Raw genomic sequence first — 20,589 nt, forward strand, 5'->3', positions numbered from 1 at the left:
CCACTGAGCAACAGTCCAGTGCTGCTTCTCTGTAGCCCAGGTCAGGCGCTTCTGCCGCTGTTTCTGGTTCAAAAGCACACGCCTGTGCACGGTGGCTCTGGATGTTTCTACTCCAGACTTAGTCCACTGCTTCCGCAGGTCCCCCAAGGTCTGGAATCAGTCCTTCTCCACAATCTTCCTCAGGGTCCAGTCACCTCTTCTCGTTGTGCAGCATTTTTTGCCACACTTTTTCCTTCCCACAGACTTCCCACTGAGGTGCCTTGATACAGCACTCTGGGAACAGCCTATTCGTTCAGAAATTTCTTTCTGTGTCTTACCCTCTCTCGCTTGAGGGTGTCAATGATGGCCTTCTGGACAGCAGTCAGGTCGGCAGTCTTACCCATGATTGCGGTTTTGAGTAATGAACCAGGCTGGGAGTTTTTAAAAGCCTCAGGAATCTTTTGCAGGTGTTTAGAGTTAATTAGTTGATTCAGATGATTAGGTTAATAGCTCGTTTAGAGAACCTTTTCATGATATGCTAATTTTTTGAGATAGGAATTTTGGGTTTTCATGAGCTGTATGCCAAAATCATCAGTATTAAAACAATAAAAGACCTGAAATATTTCAGTTGGTGTGCAATGAATCTAAAATATATAAAAAGTTAAATTTTTATCATTACATTATGGAAAGTAATGAACTTTTATCACAATATGCTAATTTTTTGAGAAGGACCTGTATATATATATAAATATAGTAAAGTTGCTGTGATTTATTCAGTTATTCATGCAGAATTTCTCAGAAAGAGTTTCCCACGGTTCCCTTTCATCAAATGACACTAGAATCAGTGGCACTTCTGAATTTGTGCACTGTGACAACTTTCAGCTCCGGTGTGCAGCTGATCTGGTGCTTTGAGTCACAAATCATATGATTTGCACAATAAATCTCTCCATGGCAGGTTTGTTTGCGACAAAGACGCATCTGTGGTTCAATCTCATTAGACAGAAGAAGATCTTTTTGCTCATCACCCCTGTACAGCATCTCTGTTTACCTTTCTGCAGCGTGGTCAGTGCTGTCATCAAGAAATTCCACATGGCAAAGCAGAACTCAGCTACGTTCAAGCAGTTCATTCCCTTAGAGGCTCCCTTAGAGCTTGCAAGGTCATTCTTGCAGTTTTTTCCAGTGTCATAAAAAGGACCAGAAGAGTTGTGAAATTATCTGCCCTCCCCTTCCGAAAGGCTGGGGTGTGTGTCCTCACCCAATGACACAACAGCAACCACGCATTGTGCATTGACCTGGCTGTTAAGTCTTCCCGGTCTTTGGTTCAAGAAAATCATCTCTGACCTGTTGGTGAGGAAAAAGAGGGGAACCCCTGCAACCTCCACCCCCCTTCCCCAGGAGTTGTGCCTCTTCTCAACTGTCTGCGATGTTGTGTTTCTGTCAAGCAGTGCCCTGATATTTCATGCTGGGCTCAGGGTCCCGTCTAAAATATTTTATACCCCTCATGATATGGACATTGTAGGCTCTCTCCCTCCAGCACATTCTCAGGTTATCATATCACCTCATTTTGGCTCAGATGGCCACTTGGCCATTCAGAGCCCTGTTACAGGATTCAGCCACAGAGCACCTGACACCTCTCTATCCATTTGCCAGCATAGAGACTTCTGCTAAATATGTCATCATGGGTTTATAGAACCATAAATAAGGGGTATACCATCCAATTTTGGCACATTCAAATAGGAAATTTATTGAAAGGATTTATTGGAAATTTGGGTAAAAAAAATCACTGACCAGTTGTTTCCATAATGTCAGCTACTGATGCAGCTTTTTATCTATACTAAGGGAACTAGGGTTTATAGTATAACCGAGATGGTTCCCACAGAATTCAAATGCAATGTGTTGCTAAGACTTGCATGCTTTTTTATTTTTTTATTATTTTATTAAATATTCTGACTTAATTAATAAAGTTACTAATAAAAGTTTTCTTTCAACTTTGTTCAACATATTTGACCACATTCTGATTTTTTTCCTGCTCAATCAGCATAGAAAACATGATAGATCTGGTTATTGATCTATATCAGAAATCACAATACAAATACTGTATAATTAATATAATAACAATATACGCTTATTTGGTAGAAAACGTTAGTAGATGATGTGTGTTAATTTATTTGATTTAGATAATTAGGCTAATGTTGTTGTCATCTCTCTCTCTCTCTCTCTCTCTCTCTCTCTCTCTCTAGTCTGGTCTCACACCAATCCATGTGGCAGCCTTCATGGGTCACCTCAGTATTGTTCTTTTACTACTGCAGAATGGAGCCTCCCCTGATGTTAGCAACATAGTGAGTAAACAGTGAGCTGTCTGTCTTCCATCATGGAACCTTAAAAGTGGTCAATGTATAATGTTCTACATCGGCACAGGCACATCATGACTCCCACATAGTGCTAAATTAAACTATGGATATTTTTTTTTTTTTTTTATTAATATCAGTATAGTGGAGAGTGGTGTAAGATAGGCTGTTATTTTTTTATTTATTTTTTACTTATGTGGTCCTCAAGATAAGCGAAAATGACTCGTATAATGAAGTATAATGAAAGCATCTAAAGTAATTTCAGTATATTTCCTATCATTGTGCAGTCTCCGGTCATTTCTGACCGGAGAATTTTACATTTTTTAAAATCGTAGCTTCACCAGAATGGTATGAAACTTGGTGATTTTTATGGCACTTGGTATGTGATTTAATTAAAAAAAAAAAAAAAATGAGGGCATAATTCGAAAAAGCTAAGTGGTCGTAAAAAAATAGTCACACTCATGGTCCATAGGAAATGAATGGGAAATGGGGAAAAAAATGATTAACATTTTTATGTGTACATTCTACAAATCCTCCACAATGCAGAAAAAATATTGCACAGCAATGAAGGGGTGAAACTCTAAAACATCTAGAGTGCAAAATCAACACACCAACTCACACACACACGGACACACACTTGTACACACACATACACACCTATGAACTGGTGTGACTGTAACACTGCAACTATGTAAAATACAATCAATAATTCGACTACAATGCAGGAAAAAAGTGGACAGCAAGAAAGGGGTTACACTCTAAAACATCAAGAGTGTAAAACGGACACATCCACTCACACACACTTACACACACTCACACACACACACATAGAGAATTATACATACTCAGATGATTTGGTATGGCTTTAACCATATAGCCAAAATGAGTCGGAAGACTGAAATAAGAGGTTAAATTCAGATCAGACCCAGAAGGATTAAGCTCTGATAAAGCATGCCTGTTCATTTTTGTTAAATTTTTATAGAATTTTAATGTTTTGTGTAACAAGTTTTGTGTAACAACTAGGGAGTTCACAAGCCTCTCTATAGAGTCCTGTACAGGAATCTAGTGGTTACACCATGAAATTACAGGTTTTTCTTTTTTGCTCTAACCAGGAGGTGTTATTCTGCCTTCAAAAATTGGATTTTAAAGGCCTAGTCTCTATTTTCATCTGAAATAATGCATTAATTAAAAAAATTATTTAAATTAGGCTTCTTTAAAAAATAAAAATAAAAAAAAAATGTTTTCGTGGCTCAATTTGACCCTGGTTAGGAGTAAGTTGACCCGAGTCAGTGGGTAACATGCACCACACAATAAATTGACCACCTGACTGAATCTGATTCAAACACGTGAAATTTTAAATATAATTTACCTCTCTTAAAAACTAATTTAATAATAAAATTTACTTTTACAAACAGTCATATTTGTAGTTATTCTGTCATCAGTAACAGAATGGAGAAAAAAAACTTCTTCAGTCGGGGGGCCAGTTCTCCTCTTGATGTAACAGCCATTACATTTGGTTCAATTTAAGCATATTTTTAATGCTGACTTAAAATACCTTAAGAGGTAGGTTAATTAAGACGCCTATGCTTGGCCAATGCCTAGTCTTTGTGTTGTAAGTCAATTATTTAAACCATGGAGGTTCAGCTAAGAAAAAAAGGTTAGAAATGTCTGGTCTAAAGCAATACTCCCTCTGTATTCTGTCCCAGCGTGGAGAGACTGCTTTGCACATGGCTGCCCGTGCTGGACAGATGGAAGTTGTTCGCTGTCTTCTGAGGAATGGAGCCATGGTGGACGCAAGAGCAAGGGTAAGACAAAGGCATGATTCGGCACTGCATGTGTTTACTTAATATTGAGAATTATGCAATCCTCCTGTCTTATTAGAGGGGAAATAGGTATTCCACCTGCATTACACTGTTATAAGTAGTGAGCAACTACTATACGCTTTTAAAGGTCTGTGAGAGCAGGGTGGCCAAAGGCTGACAAAATGCAGATATTTAGCCCATATATAATACAATGTAATGACAGCAAATGAGACATAAACCAAACTGCTAAAATTAAAATTGAAACTTTAACAAAATGTGCCTATATAAATCTATGTACCTATATCACTCTTCTCACCCATCAGGAACATCAGACTCCGCTTCACATTGCATCTCGTCTGGGTAAGACAGAGATTGTCCAGCTCTTGCTACAACACATGGCTCATCCAGATGCAGCAACCATTAATGGTTACACACCCCTTCATATCGCTGCACGCGAGGGACATCTGGACGTTACATCAGTGCTGTTGGAGGCTGGTGCTTCTCACTCTTTAGCTACCAAGGTCAGTGAAAGACAGATTTTTACCTCCCTGTTAAAAAAAAAAAAAAAAAAAAAAAAAAACTGTTTAGACCATCATTGTGGTCATAAGTTTACATACACCTTTCATAATCTGCAAAAGGTTTTGTCTTCCGGTAAACATGTAGCTTTTGAAGAACAGTACTTATAGAAAAAAAAGAAAGAAAATATTTTTAAATGAAATAAGAACAAATTACACCTATCATACAGTTCAAAAGTTTACATCCCTGTAGTGATTTGCCTTCTTCGGCATAAATGAATGATTGCACCAGTTCTAATAGTTGAGTCCCTTAACTTGCCCTTAATTGTAAAAAAAACATTCATTGGTTTATCTCAAAATCATATAGTCACTGTTGAAAAGGTGTCATATATGCAGAAGATGCTGAAAGTTATTATTTCCTTGTAGATTCTATGTAAACATCTGTTATGTGAACTAGTTCATTCATGGCAGTAATTAAAAAAAATGAAGTATTTATGTTACATCTTATTTTATTAAAATGTTTAATGTTTTGCAAATATTAAGTGTATGTTAACTTAGGACCATAAGACATTTTCCCATTCTGGATTCCCATTCTGGTCCAGGTTAGTTCAGGCCAGTTAGTGCTGTTTTGGTGCTGTTATAGCTGGTGGACCAACATATCCAGTTAAAAAAAAACTGATGAAGCTGGTTCACCACAGATGTATGTTAGTTGAAAAAACCTGTTCAGTACATGTTTTGAATCAGAAAAAAGTATGTTTGTCATTTCAGCAAGACATTAGAATGTGTTTTGTCAGTGGTGTAATGGTAATACTGAAGAAATTATTTTTAATATATCTGTTATTATTGCGGGATTAATCAATGACTATTGATTAAGCACTATTACCTTAACAGTTGCTCTTAATACAGGTGTGCAACTGTATTAAATTTGCCAAGGATAACCACAGTTTCAAGGATTATTAACTATTAAACTATCATTAACTATGAATGTAGACACAGTTATTAAAATACTACAGTTATTGTCTTTAACCTACAGTTAGTCCACATTAACAAGACAGTACAATGTTCAGATTCCTCTGTATAAGGACTCACAGTCTCCCTGCTGACAGTACCAAAAACTACATCTGAATCATCTAGTAAATCATTCACCATGGAATTATTCACCCTGGAACTGATGTCATTCTACCACCTCATCAGTCAGTTTAAATAAAATAACTGCTCTTGAGCCCTTTTGTCACTTTAATCAGACTGAATAAGCTTTTTTTGCACTAAAAATCTTTTTATCTGCACTGTTTGTTCACTGGTTTGCACTCTGTCTGCCATGTGCCTTGCGCTGCTTTATTTAACTTTAATTTTATTTTTTATTATATGTCTTTTTTACATTCCCTTATTGTATAGTTGTATCTTATATTTTATATTTGATCTAGTTTTTTAGGCTCTACTGTTAGTGTTATCTGTATGCACCGGGGGTCTGAGAGTAACGCAATTTCGATTCTCTGTATGTATGTACTGTACATGTGGAAGAATTGACAATAAAGCAGACTTGACTTGACTTGATAAAGAGCAAGCAGAACTGTTTGACAGCCAGAGCTATGCTTTCAATTCACTGGGCCCAGCCTCTATACGCTCATCTATCTCAAAATATATTTAGTATGGCCATCTTGTCACAAGGCCAAGGGCAGTTGTCCACCTGACAGTATGGTAGCTGATAGAAAAATGTAATAATAATATAATTAAGAACATAATAAAAATTAATAATAATTGTAATAATTTTACAGTACTAAACATTTTATATTAATAGCTTTTAATTATTTTCTGTTTATAATAAATTGCATTTAAGTATTGTGTATAATGTAATCTACATCCATTTAGGTTAGTATGTTTGACAAGGATCAGTTGATTTATCTGTATTCTGAATTTAAATATTTACAGAAAGGGTTCACACCTTTACATGTGGCATCAAAATATGGTAGCCTGGACGTGGTAAAACTGCTTCTACAGCGGCGGGCACCCCCTGACTTTTCTGGGAAGGTAGGCCCCGGCAAACTGTATTGACAATCTGTTTTTAAAACACTGTTGTAAATTTTATATTAAGACAAAATGATTAAGTGTGTTTGCAGTTGTTATTTATTTATTTATTTTTACAAATATTTACATAACTGGTTGTTTTTAGCCTAATTAGCCAATTTTGGGGATGTTGTTTAAAATAAATACATTGAGGCTATGTTGAATGCAAGAGTACTGGTAAGCATTGCTTCACTTACTGATCATACATTTTGTATAACAAGAAAAGGAAACAACATTGTTTTCTTACTTTTTTCTTTAATAAGGAACCAGATTTTGATTGCTTTCGAGCATGCACTCTAATATAGACGATATTACCTTCAAACTTAACAAGCTATAACAATCCCTCTTAACACTGCTTTTTCATTAAATATTCCATGTGTCATCAGGTTTGAGTTAATGCTTTTTGTAATGCTAACAGTTCTCCCTTAATCATGTTGCACTGACCATCATCCCAGCAGAACGGTCTTACTGCTCTACATGTTGCTGCTCACTATGATAACCAGAAGGTGGCGCTCCTGCTTTTGGACAAAGGGGCATCCCCCCATGCCACAGCCAAGGTGAGAAGACGTCATCTTAAAATATATACAACGTCTTTTTTGCTGTGAAATTTTATTTTACATTTATTTTTTTTCTCTAGCTATCACTCTGTAGTTTTACCAGCTTAAATGTCCTTTGTTTTTTTTCTCTGTTCATGTAGAATGGATACACTCCCCTTCATATAGCAGCAAAAAAGAATCAAATGGAAATAGCTACCACACTCCTGCAGTACGGAGCTGAGACCAACATCCAGACCAAACAGGGTGTGATGCCGCTCCATCTGGCTTCCCAGGAGGGACACAGTGAGATGGCAGCTCTGCTTCTGCAAAGAGGAGCTAATATCAATGTATCCACAAAGGTGAAAGACAATGAAAATATTTCAAATCACTACAAATATCAAATAAGAATAAATGTAAACATTGTATAAAAAAAAAGAAAAAAAAAAGACATTTGTGGCAGAGTTGGCAAACTTGTGTTAAGCATTTTAAAAACACTGAATGATAATTCAATATGCTGTCCATTACTTTGACATATAATAAAATTAGCTATCTGGTCTTTTGTGTTTCCATACTTTGAAACATTATCACAATAAAGTAAATGACATTTGAAATAAACAAAGATACAAAATCAAATAACAATTGAATCCAATTGAATAATTTACATTACAGAAGAGCAAAAAAACGCAAAAGAAATAACAATGGGACAAAGCAATGCAATAACTGGGTTTTTAAATGGTTTTATATACTCTGTGGTCATGTAAAACTGTGATTTTACATGAAAAAAAGAAAATTAAAGAACAGGTAAGCCATTTTGTACTGAACCTATTAAGAGCCAATCCTCCATTTAATCTGCCCTCTTGATGGATGTGTATTGTGCATGACTTTTTGTTCACTTATAAGCCCTATATTTGTTTGAGAATAGCCGAGGCCCAGAATATTATTAAGATCTTCATTTCATTTCAGTTTATTTTATTTTTATTTATTTTTTTTATGATAAACTCCAGCTCTGTTGTGTAAAGGTCTCTGGTTTGATTGGTTTATATATTTTATTTGATTTTTTTTATGTTTTCTCAGAGTGGACTTACATCCCTTCATCTTGCTGCCCAAGAAGACAAAGTAGGTGTTGGTGAGATTTTAGTTAAGCATGGTACCAACGTTGACCAACAAACCAAAGTAAGAAGAGTATTATTATATCCCAATCATTTTCCACAATAAATATCACCAATGCTGACAATATGATCTCTATTTCAGTTGGGATACACACCTCTTATTGTTGCCTGTCACTATGGAAATGCTAAGATGGTTAATTTTCTGTTGAAGAGTGGGGCAAGTGTCAATGCTAAAACAAAGGTATTTTTTTATCTATTCATTTTAAATATTAATATAAAGGCCATTTTAGATTTAAATTAATAAAAATACTCAAACTATTTAACCACAGTATAAAACTAATTTCCACATACAAAATGAGTGTAATATATATTAATTAGACAAAAGATAGCAATGTGTTAAAGGCATATTGTGAAATATAACATTTGCATTCTTGTCAGAATGGTTACACGCCTCTACACCAGGCTGCACAACAAGGCAACACACACATCATTAATGTCTTACTTCAGAATGGAGCCAAACCCAATGCCATCACTGTGGTGAGTAAATATAGTCACATGCAAAATATACTCCACATACTCCATTTTAACATTTTCTTCAATAAAATCAGCATAAAATTGATCCTATTGACTTTTTAAATATATGTTCCCCTGAAAAGAAGAAAAACTTTTCAAAGAAAAAAAAGAAGAAGAAGCAATTTTCTAATCTCATTGTTGATATTATGTCATTTACTGTGTAGAATGGAAACACCGCTCTTGCCATCGCACGTCGTCTTGGTTACATTTCCGTGGTTGACACTCTGAGAGTAGTCACAGAGGAAATTATCACTACAACAATGGTAAGTTTACCCAAGGATATGCATTTATAAGAAGTTCATAGAAATATACGGTACAGTATGCATTGTGGATTTTAACTAGATTAACAATAACAACAAAAACACATTTGTTTCTATGTAGACAGTGACAGAGAAACACAAGCTAAATGTGCCAGAGACCATGACAGAAGTCCTTGATGTGTCTGACGAAGAGGGTGAGTGTGACAAACAATTATTTTATTGCTTTATTATTTTATCAAACTGCTTTATTTAATCAATCAATCAATCAGTCAGTCAGTCAGTCAGTCAGTCAATCCCAGAATATTTCCTCAAGTATATGGTCAAATCTGAAGTTTTCACTTCTAATCCCATGACAAAATTCCATTTGTGTGTATTCTGTTGTTATTGGGTTTCTAATGTGCATTAACATTAACAGGCAGATGATGTGTCTGTGTCTATGTCTGATGATTATTGATTTTGAAGCTATAGAGTGACAGAGTATGGATTGGTGTGGTGTAATAACTCAACCTTTATAAATGATCTTGCAGATTTTAATGATATTAATTAATAATAGTTTTATATGCAAGAAGTGTGTGTGGCATGATAGAATTGGCTACCTTTAAATTACTAAATGACTGTCTAACCTTTGTGGTGGTTAATGATTTTTCAGGAAACATAATGATTGTGTATTAAATGCATTGTTTTATTTTTGCTGTCATTTATTGGAATTGTAGTGCAGCCAATGAGTTAATAAGCAGAATACTAAACATTGGTGTATTTTTATTAGTTTGAAATAATGGCAGAAATTTTGGTTCCAATTAGCTCTTCTTTGAAAAGGAATTCACAGTTGGAAGTTGTATTATGTGTAAAAATTGTAAAATATGTACATACAACAAAAGTGTGAAAAAAGGCATGGCTGGAGATTTTTTTGGCATTAGATCCTGGCAAAACCAACACTACTAAAACACATCAATATCCCATTAAAAGCTCTGACTATCGCTAGGCAGAAGCAGGTGTTACTAAGCAGTTATTTTAATACCATACTAGAGGAGTTTTTGTTCATGTTTTAAGTTTTTGTACATTTTGTTGTGTTTTTGACATTATTAATAATAATGATAATAATAATTTATTTTAATATTTCTATATTGTTTTTATTAAGTTTATAACATTTTATTATTTGTTGTTGTTGTTTTAGATATTTTAGACACATCAACTTAAACTAAAAAAAAAAAAGTGAAATGTTGCTTTGGAAGCTACTTGAATTTCTTTTTAAATATTTAATTTCAGTTCATTTTTATTTTATATCTTATTTATCTGTGCAAATATATACATACAAATACAAAAAAACATATAAAAACATTATATATATATATATATATATATATATAGAGAGAGAGAGAGAGAGAGAGAGAGAGAAATTTAAAAATCTACAAATTATTTTAATAGAAATTATACAATTATTACAAGCTTTTTTGTTAATGTACTTTTGAATGTCATCAAACTTCAGTTCACATATTACCCAATGCTCTTTTTACAAATGTTATGAAGAAATTAGCTTAATCAGCAATTTTAAGCTCTTAACCATTGACTGAACTATTCATATTAACATATTATTCATTAACTCATAATCACAGTATGTAAAGGTCATATATTTTTTCTCTGTTTGTTGTGTAGTCTTCTACTATTTACACATCTTAACAAATCTTTTATTTATTATTTGTTCATGTTTATGCAGCACTCAATCTAAAGTGGAAAGTATTCATCATTTGTAAATGTTTATAAATGTTTGCTAATCATTCAGTACCTTTATGGGCATTAGACTTTTAGTTGCTGTAACAACGTTTGTGTGAATGGTGTTTAATTAAGTTTATGTAAATTATTCTTAAAGACACATTGCAATTTGGGAGCAAAACGTTTTTATTGCCTCAGCACTTATATAAGTATACTACATCATTAAACAGGGTATTCCTCGAATCATACATCAGCAGAAGAAAATGAATCAATTTTTCAAGAAAATACTTCAAAACAATATAATATAAACAGATTGAACTGTGTTCCTTTATAGTAATCAAACTGACCCCTGTACACTTTTGACCCCTTACCCATCCCTTAAACCTACCCATACCACCAAAACCTAACCTTACTCATATCACACCCCAATAGCAGCAAAAGTGTTGTGCATTAACAAAAGCTTTTATATATCATTGTCTAGCATATGTTAAAACCATTTGTAGATTTTCAAGAAGTGCATGATCATATGAATAAAAGATTAATGACATTTGTAAGCATTGTAATTTACATTAATTATCTGTCAATCATTAGGTAATGTTTAATAAGATTAGTAAACATTAACAAGCACATCATCTCATGTTTCTAGCCATGTGAATATATATTAACTAATGATCCATTAAGCGTTATATAATGTTTGTAAATGATTTATTAATGAAAGTTATTATAAAGTGTTACCGCTAAGAGACATTGACTAAAAACCACAAAACACAAATGTTTTGATTTTTAAGGGTGAAAGTAAAAGTGTGGAAGTTTGAACACCTATAGTGTCTGAGAGACTGAGAGAGATCTGGCTATCTAAGACTCAGACAGGTTTTTTTTTTTTTTTTTTTTTTGCTAAGTATTTATTAATTTTATTATGCACTGCCTGTGTTGTTTTTCCCATTGTTCCATACTCTAGGCAGCCAATATGCCACTGAAAGCCAAACTCCAATGTCAGTCTACAGTATGTCTTGCCTTTACTGTCAGCTCATTGGCTTACAGCACAGGCTAGAGACACTGCCCCTGCTGGTCATACTGTGGCAGAGCTGTTTTTAGCTTACCCTTGACGCTAATGCCCTGGGACTGCTTCAGTGTAGAATGCTGTCGTACCAAATCATAGAGGCTTTGCTGATATATGCAATCTTTAACAAATGTAAACTAAAACATCGAAGAATCTGTAAAATAAAGGTTGTGTGCATTTATGTGTGTATATGTGCTTCCAGGTTTTTTTTTCTCTAAAGGTCTCTCTAAAGTGATTAGTTTATTATATATATATAAAAGCAATGCTTTTAATTTGTTTGTAGATATATGGAATCACAGTAACAACATCATCTGTCTGTCTCCAGGTGATGACACCATGACAGGTGATGGTGGAGAATATTTGAGAGCAGAGGATTTGAGAGAGTTAGGAGATGACTCTCTACCTGGGCAGTACCTGGATGGCATGAACTACTTGCGCTTCAGTTTAGAAGGAGGCCAATCAGACAGGTATGTTAGTTTTGATACTTAATTAATTACAAGTTGATAAATAGGGTTAAACTTGTTTTCTAAAACCTGCTAATTTATTTGTAACTCCCTTATTCTTCTTTCTGTTAATGCTGACATAGTCGCTTACAAAGGTATGTGAGGAACTCTGCACTCTCTACATATCAGTGTGTCTTTAAGATGATCCACTATTTTTGTTCTAATACAGTATATTTATAGATGGATTTTTAGATGGATTTTTATCAGCAATTATACTTTGATACCATGGCTTTGTCACAGTCTGTATTGTATAGACCAATTTGGAGTAGACGTCACAGTTACATCACATGGAGCTGCGCGCGCATTGTGATGGCAGAAAAACACTGAGAACAAGTGGAGGGAAATGGGTAAAATCCATGGAATAAGAAAAGAAATTTATTATTGTGCCTTTGGATGTCAGAATCTGAATGCAAATACATTTTATAGAATACTGTCATCAAAGACACTATTTGAAGCTAAACGCAGACGTTTAAACGGACAGACTATGGATGAAACCTGCTATGATTACCCTACTTTTAAAGCATAAATTTGATTTAAACAATGGCTCTACATAATATTCACATATGCAGTTCAAAGGGGACCTATTGTATTACAGTTACAGCATGAAATACTATTTAAACCTATAACATTTACCTGTTTTATCTCACACTTCAGACTTTTTTTCTCTCGCAAATGCAACTTTATATCTCCTAGTTTGGACTTTATAACTCAATTTAACTCAACATTTGCAATTTTTTTCAATTCTGAGAGGAAGAAAAACAAGAACTATGGGTTATAAACTCATGATTCTGAGCCGAGGGGAAAAGAGAGAATGACGAGTAGATTTTTCTTATTAGAATTGTTAAATATAATCTTGAAATTGCGAGAAATTACCTTTTTTATTCTTTTACTGTCATTTTCTGCCACCTGATAGACTCCGCCCACAAAAAACGTCATCACTGTTTGCAAGCACCAAATTGGTCTATAAAGTGCTATATGTAAATAAAGGTAAAAGATGACAACCTATTGACTGATGTTGTGTATACTGTATTTTTTTCTTTAGTTTGGATAGGTCCTACACACCCACTTACCAAAGTTACTTCCCTGTAAAACATTATGGGATGATGGAGGATATGATATACAGTAACCAGGTAAAGTTGAGGATTTTTTCCATGCGTTTTTTTATTTATTTTTATTTATTTTTTTATTATTATTGTAAAATGATGTTTTATATGATGGCTTTTATTTGTGATACCAAGTGATGGCCTTCAAGAATTGATATGATTAATGAACAGATTAGTAAACATTTTCTTTTTAAATAAATATACTGGTTTTTACAGATTCTACCTTCTTGAGTTCTACATTTCATGTCTGCATTATTAGATAAAACCTCAGTTTTAACAAAGATGCCTTTATTCACTCCAGGTGTCTTCTCTTACAAGAGAAAATGAAAAGGACTCATATAGCTGGGAAACGGAAAACTTGGACAACATAGCACTTTCCTCAAGTCCTGCTCATTCCGGGTATGGAGAACAACTGCATACTCTCTATCAAACACACTCTTACTCACACATATGAATACTGAAACTCTTTGTATTAACGGTCAACATGGAATCAAAATGGACTCTTTTTACTTTTTTATATGTTACTTGTCTTATTGATATTGCCTTGGTATAATTTTTTTCTTTTTTAAATGTTCATATATATTCTACACACATTTTTAACAACCAGAAACTTCTAGGCCTTGAAAATTCAAAGTTACTATATCACTTCTCACTTACTGTAAGTTCCTCTGTTTTTCAAACTTCATTCTCTCTTTCTGACATTTTCTCTCTGATGGATGGTATTTTTGACCTTCAGCCGTTGTTCTCCATGTCATGACCATGACAATAGCAGGTGACTGCAATGTGTCATTTGACCTCAGAACACATGGACCACTTAATCTGCCATCTTCTTGCTATGCCTCTTGGAATATTACAATTTGTAATATATATATATATATATATATATATATATATATATATATATATATATATATACATATACATATATATACCCTAAGTTGCCAAAAGGCACTGCAAGTTTGAATGTTATTTGTCATTTCACAAACATGCCTTTGAGACTAACATAGTATTTGTCTGTTTCTCATTAGTTTTTTAACCTGTTTTTAATCATGAATTTTGTGGTAGACAAAACTTATACAGTATAATGTGATATTACACCATTACTATAACATGTTCCGTAACGTAAAATGAAATTATTGTTATTATTATCATTATCACCATCCAGGCATTAGTTGTTTATACCATTGCTATTAACTGAGACTTAGCATAGAACAAGAAAAAAACAAATTATACAACAAAAAATCAAATACAATAAGACAAATGATTAATTGAAATTTAAATATTATCAAAAGCCCCTTTCACACTGTACGTTGGACCCGGAAAACTGTGTGCAAACACGTCGCAGGATTGATTCCAAGATTGATCCCGGGTTGGGGACCTAGTAACATTGCCGGGTTCAGTCCCAGAACGAGCTCTATGTGAACAAAAGCCAGAACTAATCCCGTAAAGGGTGTGTCGTAGTGATGACGCACATTATCGCGTGACTCTTTTCTTTTGGCATAAGAATTTTCATTCTTGCAAAATTGTACATATACATCAACAGAATTTTGATATGCATAAACATGGACATTGTTGTTTGCTGTGCGTGTTGTGTCACTAGGATTGTATATCCAAATCACATTTCCAGACAGGTGTTGTGTGTGTGTTTGCATGAAAATGGTTATGATATATGTCGTTTTGATAATGTTTATGCATTTGAATATCCAACTGGATCTCATAGGAATTTGTATGTATTTTACCTTGTGTGGTTCTACATACATTTACTTACGTTTGCATAGACAATAAAATGTACAATATTACCATATTGATTACATCTGAAACATTGCTTATTTACACATGAAAAACTGTATAGGCATACACATTTACAAACCATTATTTATGAATATTGAATTCATGGAATTAATTGGTTCATACTATTGTATTCATGGTATTGGAGGCTATGATTTCAGTTGCGTTTGTTTAATGCAGGTGCTCATTTAAGTTCTCCATTTAACTTGATTCAGATTTAATGTTAATCAAGTCGTCACTTTAAAACCTAAAAATGAATGACATTTTTGGAATTGTTTAACCATTACTTACATATGGTTGCCGTAGGACACAAAATAAGCTTCAATACACCATGAAAAGCGTGAAATACACCAAAAACCAAACATAACCTGATCAAATTCAAGCTTTTATTTTTAAGAAAATTACATTATTCTGTCTGTTACATTTAATACATTCTTTTATACGCTCTGTAACAGTGGTTATGTTTAGTTTTAGGTTTTAGTTTTTTTTATAGCTGTAAATGCACAAATAATGTCTACATTTTAGATGTTGTCAGTTCATCCTTATTGTACATTTCAGTATCTATCCAAACATACAAAAAATATTTTTGTACATGTAAATGTTACCTGTTAATACTTACTTAAAAACAATGAGACCAGCCTGGAATATCATGATCATCTTTCGAAGTGACTTGTGATTTCATGTCATGCATATGGTTTTCATGAAAGTGGTTCTTTATTAAATGTTAATAAAATCTTACTTCATCTGAAGATATGATGCCTTTTTAAAATTAATTTTAACATCGTACGTCCTCAATGCAGTTTCTTAGTAAGCTTCATGGTGGATGCCCGTGGAGGTGCCATGCGTGGATGCCGCCACAATGGTCTACGACTGATCATTCCACCGCGGAAATGCAGTGCCCCTACTCGAGTCACCTGTAGACTGGTGAAAAGGCACCGACTGGCAACCATGCCCCCCATGGTAGAGGGTGACGGTCTAGCTAGCAGACTGATTGAGGTTGGACCCTCTGGAGCTCAGTTCCTTGGGTAAGCAACTATTGGTATGAGTTTGTCAGAGTTAGAGTGTTGGATAGTGAAATCCAGACACAAAATTATGTGTATGATTGTAGTGTCTCATTGCTAATTATACTCTGAATGTTATCTTTTTTCATATTGATTATTTAAATGATCAGAATATGAGATGCTGACTTTTAATCAATGATCAAAGTAGTCTGTAGTAGATCTAGACTGGTATGCAGTATTGAGTTGGACCAGGTTGGGGTGGAACTAAATAAGGTTGTGTAGAAAGGAAATATTGGTTTGATTGATTTGACTGTGTTGCCAGCTTGGAAGATCCAGTCAGCTACCCAGGAGAGTTTCATGACTGAACTAATTGGAACTAACTGTAAATAATTATTACTAGTATTATATGTAATAAGACTAATGCAAAGGTAGCATTTTTCCAATATTAACACTGCTTTAATGGAATATTGTACAGTGTAGTCATGGACGTCTTTTCTGCTTTTATTAATCACCTCTTATCAAAATGACTGATGTTGCTCCTGCTTTTCTGTATTAAGGTGATTGTAACACCTTAATTTTTGTTTATTATTTATTTATTTTGCTAAATGGCTTGCAGTGAAATTCATTGTTCTAGCGAAAATTAATCCTTCTTAAATTGCTCCATGAATGATTTTATATGTTTTTCCCTTGCTGACTAACAATTGATGTATGAAAATCTGCATAAAGTATAGTGCAAGTATAGGGCTGTGTCAAAAGTTGCCCCACGTCCTTATATAGAGCCCTAACAAGACATATTCCACAGAAGTCACTATGCTTCCTGATAAACTATAAGAGATGTCAGGATGAGGGCTTTTGTTCACTAAGTGACCCAGAGGTCCACATTAGGCTGGCCACACACTTGAAGATTTCAAGGCCGATTGTAAGCCAATTTGCACCCCAGAACAATCGTAACATTTTTGAAAAAATTCTCTATTGTGTGGTGTCATCGTTCCTACAATCAGCAAGTGTGTGGAATGTAAGAATGTACAAACCTGACTCAATATGAGTTGCCCAACATGCACCAGGGGAGCACAAGCTGTTGTAACATTAATGTATAGTAAAATCATATCAACGGATGTGTCCCCCCCAAAAAAGGTATCTCTTCATTGTCGTGTGGTCCAAGGAACAAATCCTGTGCTCTGAAAGGAATACTGAACCCTAAAATAATTTACTCACCCTCATGCCATCCAGGATATGACTCAGCAAAAATGTAAATAAAAAATATAAAGGAAGTGGATGGAACCCTCAAAGCTGATGCCTCAAAAACCACAAAAAGCGGACACAATATTAAAACACATTGGTCTCTGAAAAGTCCCAAAAATACACCTGCCCACAATACCCCTAATAACCAACAAGTGAAGAAGCTGATGCCTCAAAAACCACACAAAGCGAACACGATGATAATCCATTGGGGTCTGTGAAGGGTCCCAAAGTTACCTGTGCCCACTATGCCTTTAAGGACCAAGTGGTGAACTTGCAAGCACTGTTTTGAGATGAGGCAGAACCAGCCTTGTAGTTGTTGTGTCCAGTTAGCGCCTTGTGTATTTACTTGGACCGCACGTGTAATTTTAGGGACTCTGAGCAGGTTTGTGTGTTTTAGGGGACAGCAGATGGGGAAGGCTGTCTTCAAATAGACAATCCAAGCACACTCCACAAGGAGTATTGCATTCTCCTGGGCTTTAACCAATGGCACCTTTCTAACAGACATCCGTAGAGCTGTGGGCTGGGTGACATCTAATAACTTAGCAAGGTTTTACACTCTCTGGGTTGAGCCAGTTTCATCCCATTTTCTGTCAAGTAGGAGCAGGTAAGCTGTTGGCAACTGGCAGGGTGCTCCTCTTCCACACACTGTCTTTACCCTTCCTGATACAATAATGTGCACTTTTTTGTCCACGCAAGTTCCCTCGACTAACAAATCCAGGACATGTGTTACCCTCCAGCACCCTGTGACAGTCGAATTTGGCAGAAGCTTATGAGGCCTAGTACTCATTATGCATGCCTTTCAGTCAGCCCATAGGTGCTCCATATGTTGTCATTCCCTATTGGTCATCCCATATGATGTATTGTCCATGGTATGGATTCTCTGATGGTAAAGCCATCACACTCTGATGCCAGTCACTGCATTTGTAGTAGTTCCTCCCTTTTCAGGTAGGACCTTCCTTAGGGACAATCCATGTGTGGTACTTTCCCAGGGGATAAGTCCTTGTGATGTATTCTCCACATATTAACTTCCATTTGGGCAGGATGTGATCGCTGTAGCTTGGGAGGAAGAGCACTTCCCTAATGCTCTGGTCTGCAGACAACTGTGGGAAAAAAGAAGAACAGGAAAGATAAAAAGTCTGGCTCAAGCGAACTATTCCCATTGTAAGTACTCTTCATTCAGGCCTGGTGAGGTACAAAGGACTACACAGCTTACGTGGGGTGTTGGGAAGGTTACGATGCAGCCTAGTGCGCTTGTTACCCAGCACACAGTAGCTTACCAAAACCTGCTCTATCTGAACCTTGTAACTCAGTGGTTGTGGTTAGAGAGTTTGACTCCTAATCCTAAGGTTGTGGTTTCGAGTCTCAGGCTGGCAATACCACGACTGAGGTGCCCTTGAGCAAGGCACCAAACCCCCAACTGCTCCCTGGGCTCCGCAGCATAAATGGCTGCCCACTGCTCCAGGTGTGTGTTCACAGTGTGTTGTTCAAAATGCACGATTGAACTGTTGTTTGTCCAAAACATGTAACATGGTGGAACTGACAGAGCACAATCTCATGGACAATGAAGAGATGCCTTTCTTTTGGGGGACACATCTGTTGATTTGCTTTTACTATACATTAACCTTCCAAAACCATTCTGAAAATGAGAGAATGTACAGTCTGACTGGATATAAAGGGCCCATCATGCATCATAGGGGCAGGGGTAATGGTTGTAATTAGAGGAACCATTATTTTGATCAAGCAGGCAATGTTGCTTTTACTTGCAGTCATGGAAACTTGAGAAGACCATCAGATTCAAGTGTCCATAAATTCCATAAGACTGCAGAGTGTCCCATCTGTCCCATATTTAGGATTCAGAAGTGTTCTCTCAAGTGCCCTCTTTGTGCGCAAGGGATTATGCATGCCAGTTGGGACAGGGATACAGATTCATATTTGTATATGTAAGAAGTCAAATATAGTGAAAATCTAGTAAAAAATATTTTTTTTACTAAATGAGCACAAGGAAGAATTTTTAATCATTTTCATTCATATGCAAAAACATAATCTAGTAATAAACCTAATCAAGAAGTATACCAATACAGTACATATATATTTGAACGCAAACAAAAAGCCAACTGGAGACTAGCATGAACATATTTGAATGATGATACAAACAAATAGTAGTAATGAATGAATAGTAATGAATATTTCAGACAGTTTCAGATTCTTTGGAAAATGAACTTTTGAAAACATTTTATTACTGATGTTTATATTATGTTTTAATGCTTTCACGAGTCATGACACAAGAAGTTTGCATGGAACTGGCCTTTTGCATGTCCCTAAACTAGGAAATAATAATTACAGTAGTCGTTCCTGATTACATTTATATCACCAACAAAATAATATAATAATAACAATAACAATAATGATAATAATAATAATAATAAGAAGAAACTTCTAGCATTTGACAATTAATGAGGCAGACAGTGTCAAAATAATCACATGTAACATAATCCTATAGAACTTTTGACAGTTCTTTTCTAACAACCAGGAAAAAAAAAATGCATAATTTTTTAAAAAGGTAATGTACTCTTACTAGCTACTAAATACAAAGAGGAATTTAAAATGTGACTTTTTGTCAGAAAAAAATTAAACATTATTCTAAATGGAAATGGATCTACAAAGCAAACCCAACAATATGCCATCTATGCTCTCTTTTCTCACTGCTGCTATTGGATGACAGTAAGCTCCACCTCCCTACTACCCCGCCCCCTCTGAATGAGGGTGAGAGTTTGGTTAGCCGCATTCTGCAACTGGGCCCACCAGGGACAAAATTTCTGGGGTAGGAGTGACACATAAAACAACCAATGGATGCCCGTACCACTCCCTACTTTCTCCTTTCACACTCTCTTCCTTTTTAATTGTGTTGTATTTGGTTGTATTCTGCTTTCATTGTAAAGTGGCTCTGTATAGTAGTGTATGGTACCATAGGTGCATCCTAGTGTCATTTTTTTCTT

The 20,589-nt window shown here is 35.2% G+C and overlaps 1 protein-coding gene across 13 annotated transcripts in view; it reads left to right on the top strand.

Annotated features, from left to right (window-relative positions):
* The window catches only part of LOC109111256 (ankyrin-2-like), a 151,187-nt gene that overhangs the window by 93,614 nt on the left and 36,984 nt on the right, over window positions 1–20,589 (top strand). For 5 of the 13 annotated variants that reach the window (XM_042760908.1, XM_042760909.1, XM_042760902.1 and 2 more), the window contains 18 exons: window positions 2,220–2,318; window positions 4,034–4,132; window positions 4,453–4,650; window positions 6,574–6,672; window positions 7,164–7,265; window positions 7,406–7,603; window positions 8,319–8,417; window positions 8,496–8,594; window positions 8,792–8,890; window positions 9,091–9,189; window positions 9,308–9,380; window positions 12,282–12,423; window positions 12,543–12,554; window positions 13,502–13,589; window positions 13,864–13,961; window positions 14,299–14,334; window positions 16,151–16,375; window positions 20,316–20,414. In XM_042760908.1, coding sequence (XP_042616842.1) covers window positions 2,220–2,318; window positions 4,034–4,132; window positions 4,453–4,650; window positions 6,574–6,672; window positions 7,164–7,265; window positions 7,406–7,603; window positions 8,319–8,417; window positions 8,496–8,594; window positions 8,792–8,890; window positions 9,091–9,189; window positions 9,308–9,380; window positions 12,282–12,423; window positions 12,543–12,554; window positions 13,502–13,589; window positions 13,864–13,961; window positions 14,299–14,334; window positions 16,151–16,375; window positions 20,316–20,414 — 1,964 coding nt within the window. The remainder of the gene's footprint in view (window positions 1–2,219; window positions 2,319–4,033; window positions 4,133–4,452; window positions 4,651–6,573; window positions 6,673–7,163; window positions 7,266–7,405; window positions 7,604–8,318; window positions 8,418–8,495; window positions 8,595–8,791; window positions 8,891–9,090; window positions 9,190–9,307; window positions 9,381–12,281; window positions 12,424–12,542; window positions 12,555–13,501; window positions 13,590–13,863; window positions 13,962–14,298; window positions 14,335–16,150; window positions 16,376–20,315; window positions 20,415–20,589) is intronic. The other 8 variants (XM_042760910.1, XM_042760911.1, XM_042760903.1 and 5 more) reach the window with 4 other exon arrangements.

Source organism: Cyprinus carpio, chromosome A7 (assembly GCF_018340385.1).
Source record: "Cyprinus carpio isolate SPL01 chromosome A7, ASM1834038v1, whole genome shotgun sequence".
In the NCBI taxonomy this organism is placed as follows: Eukaryota; Metazoa; Chordata; class Actinopteri; order Cypriniformes; family Cyprinidae; genus Cyprinus; species Cyprinus carpio.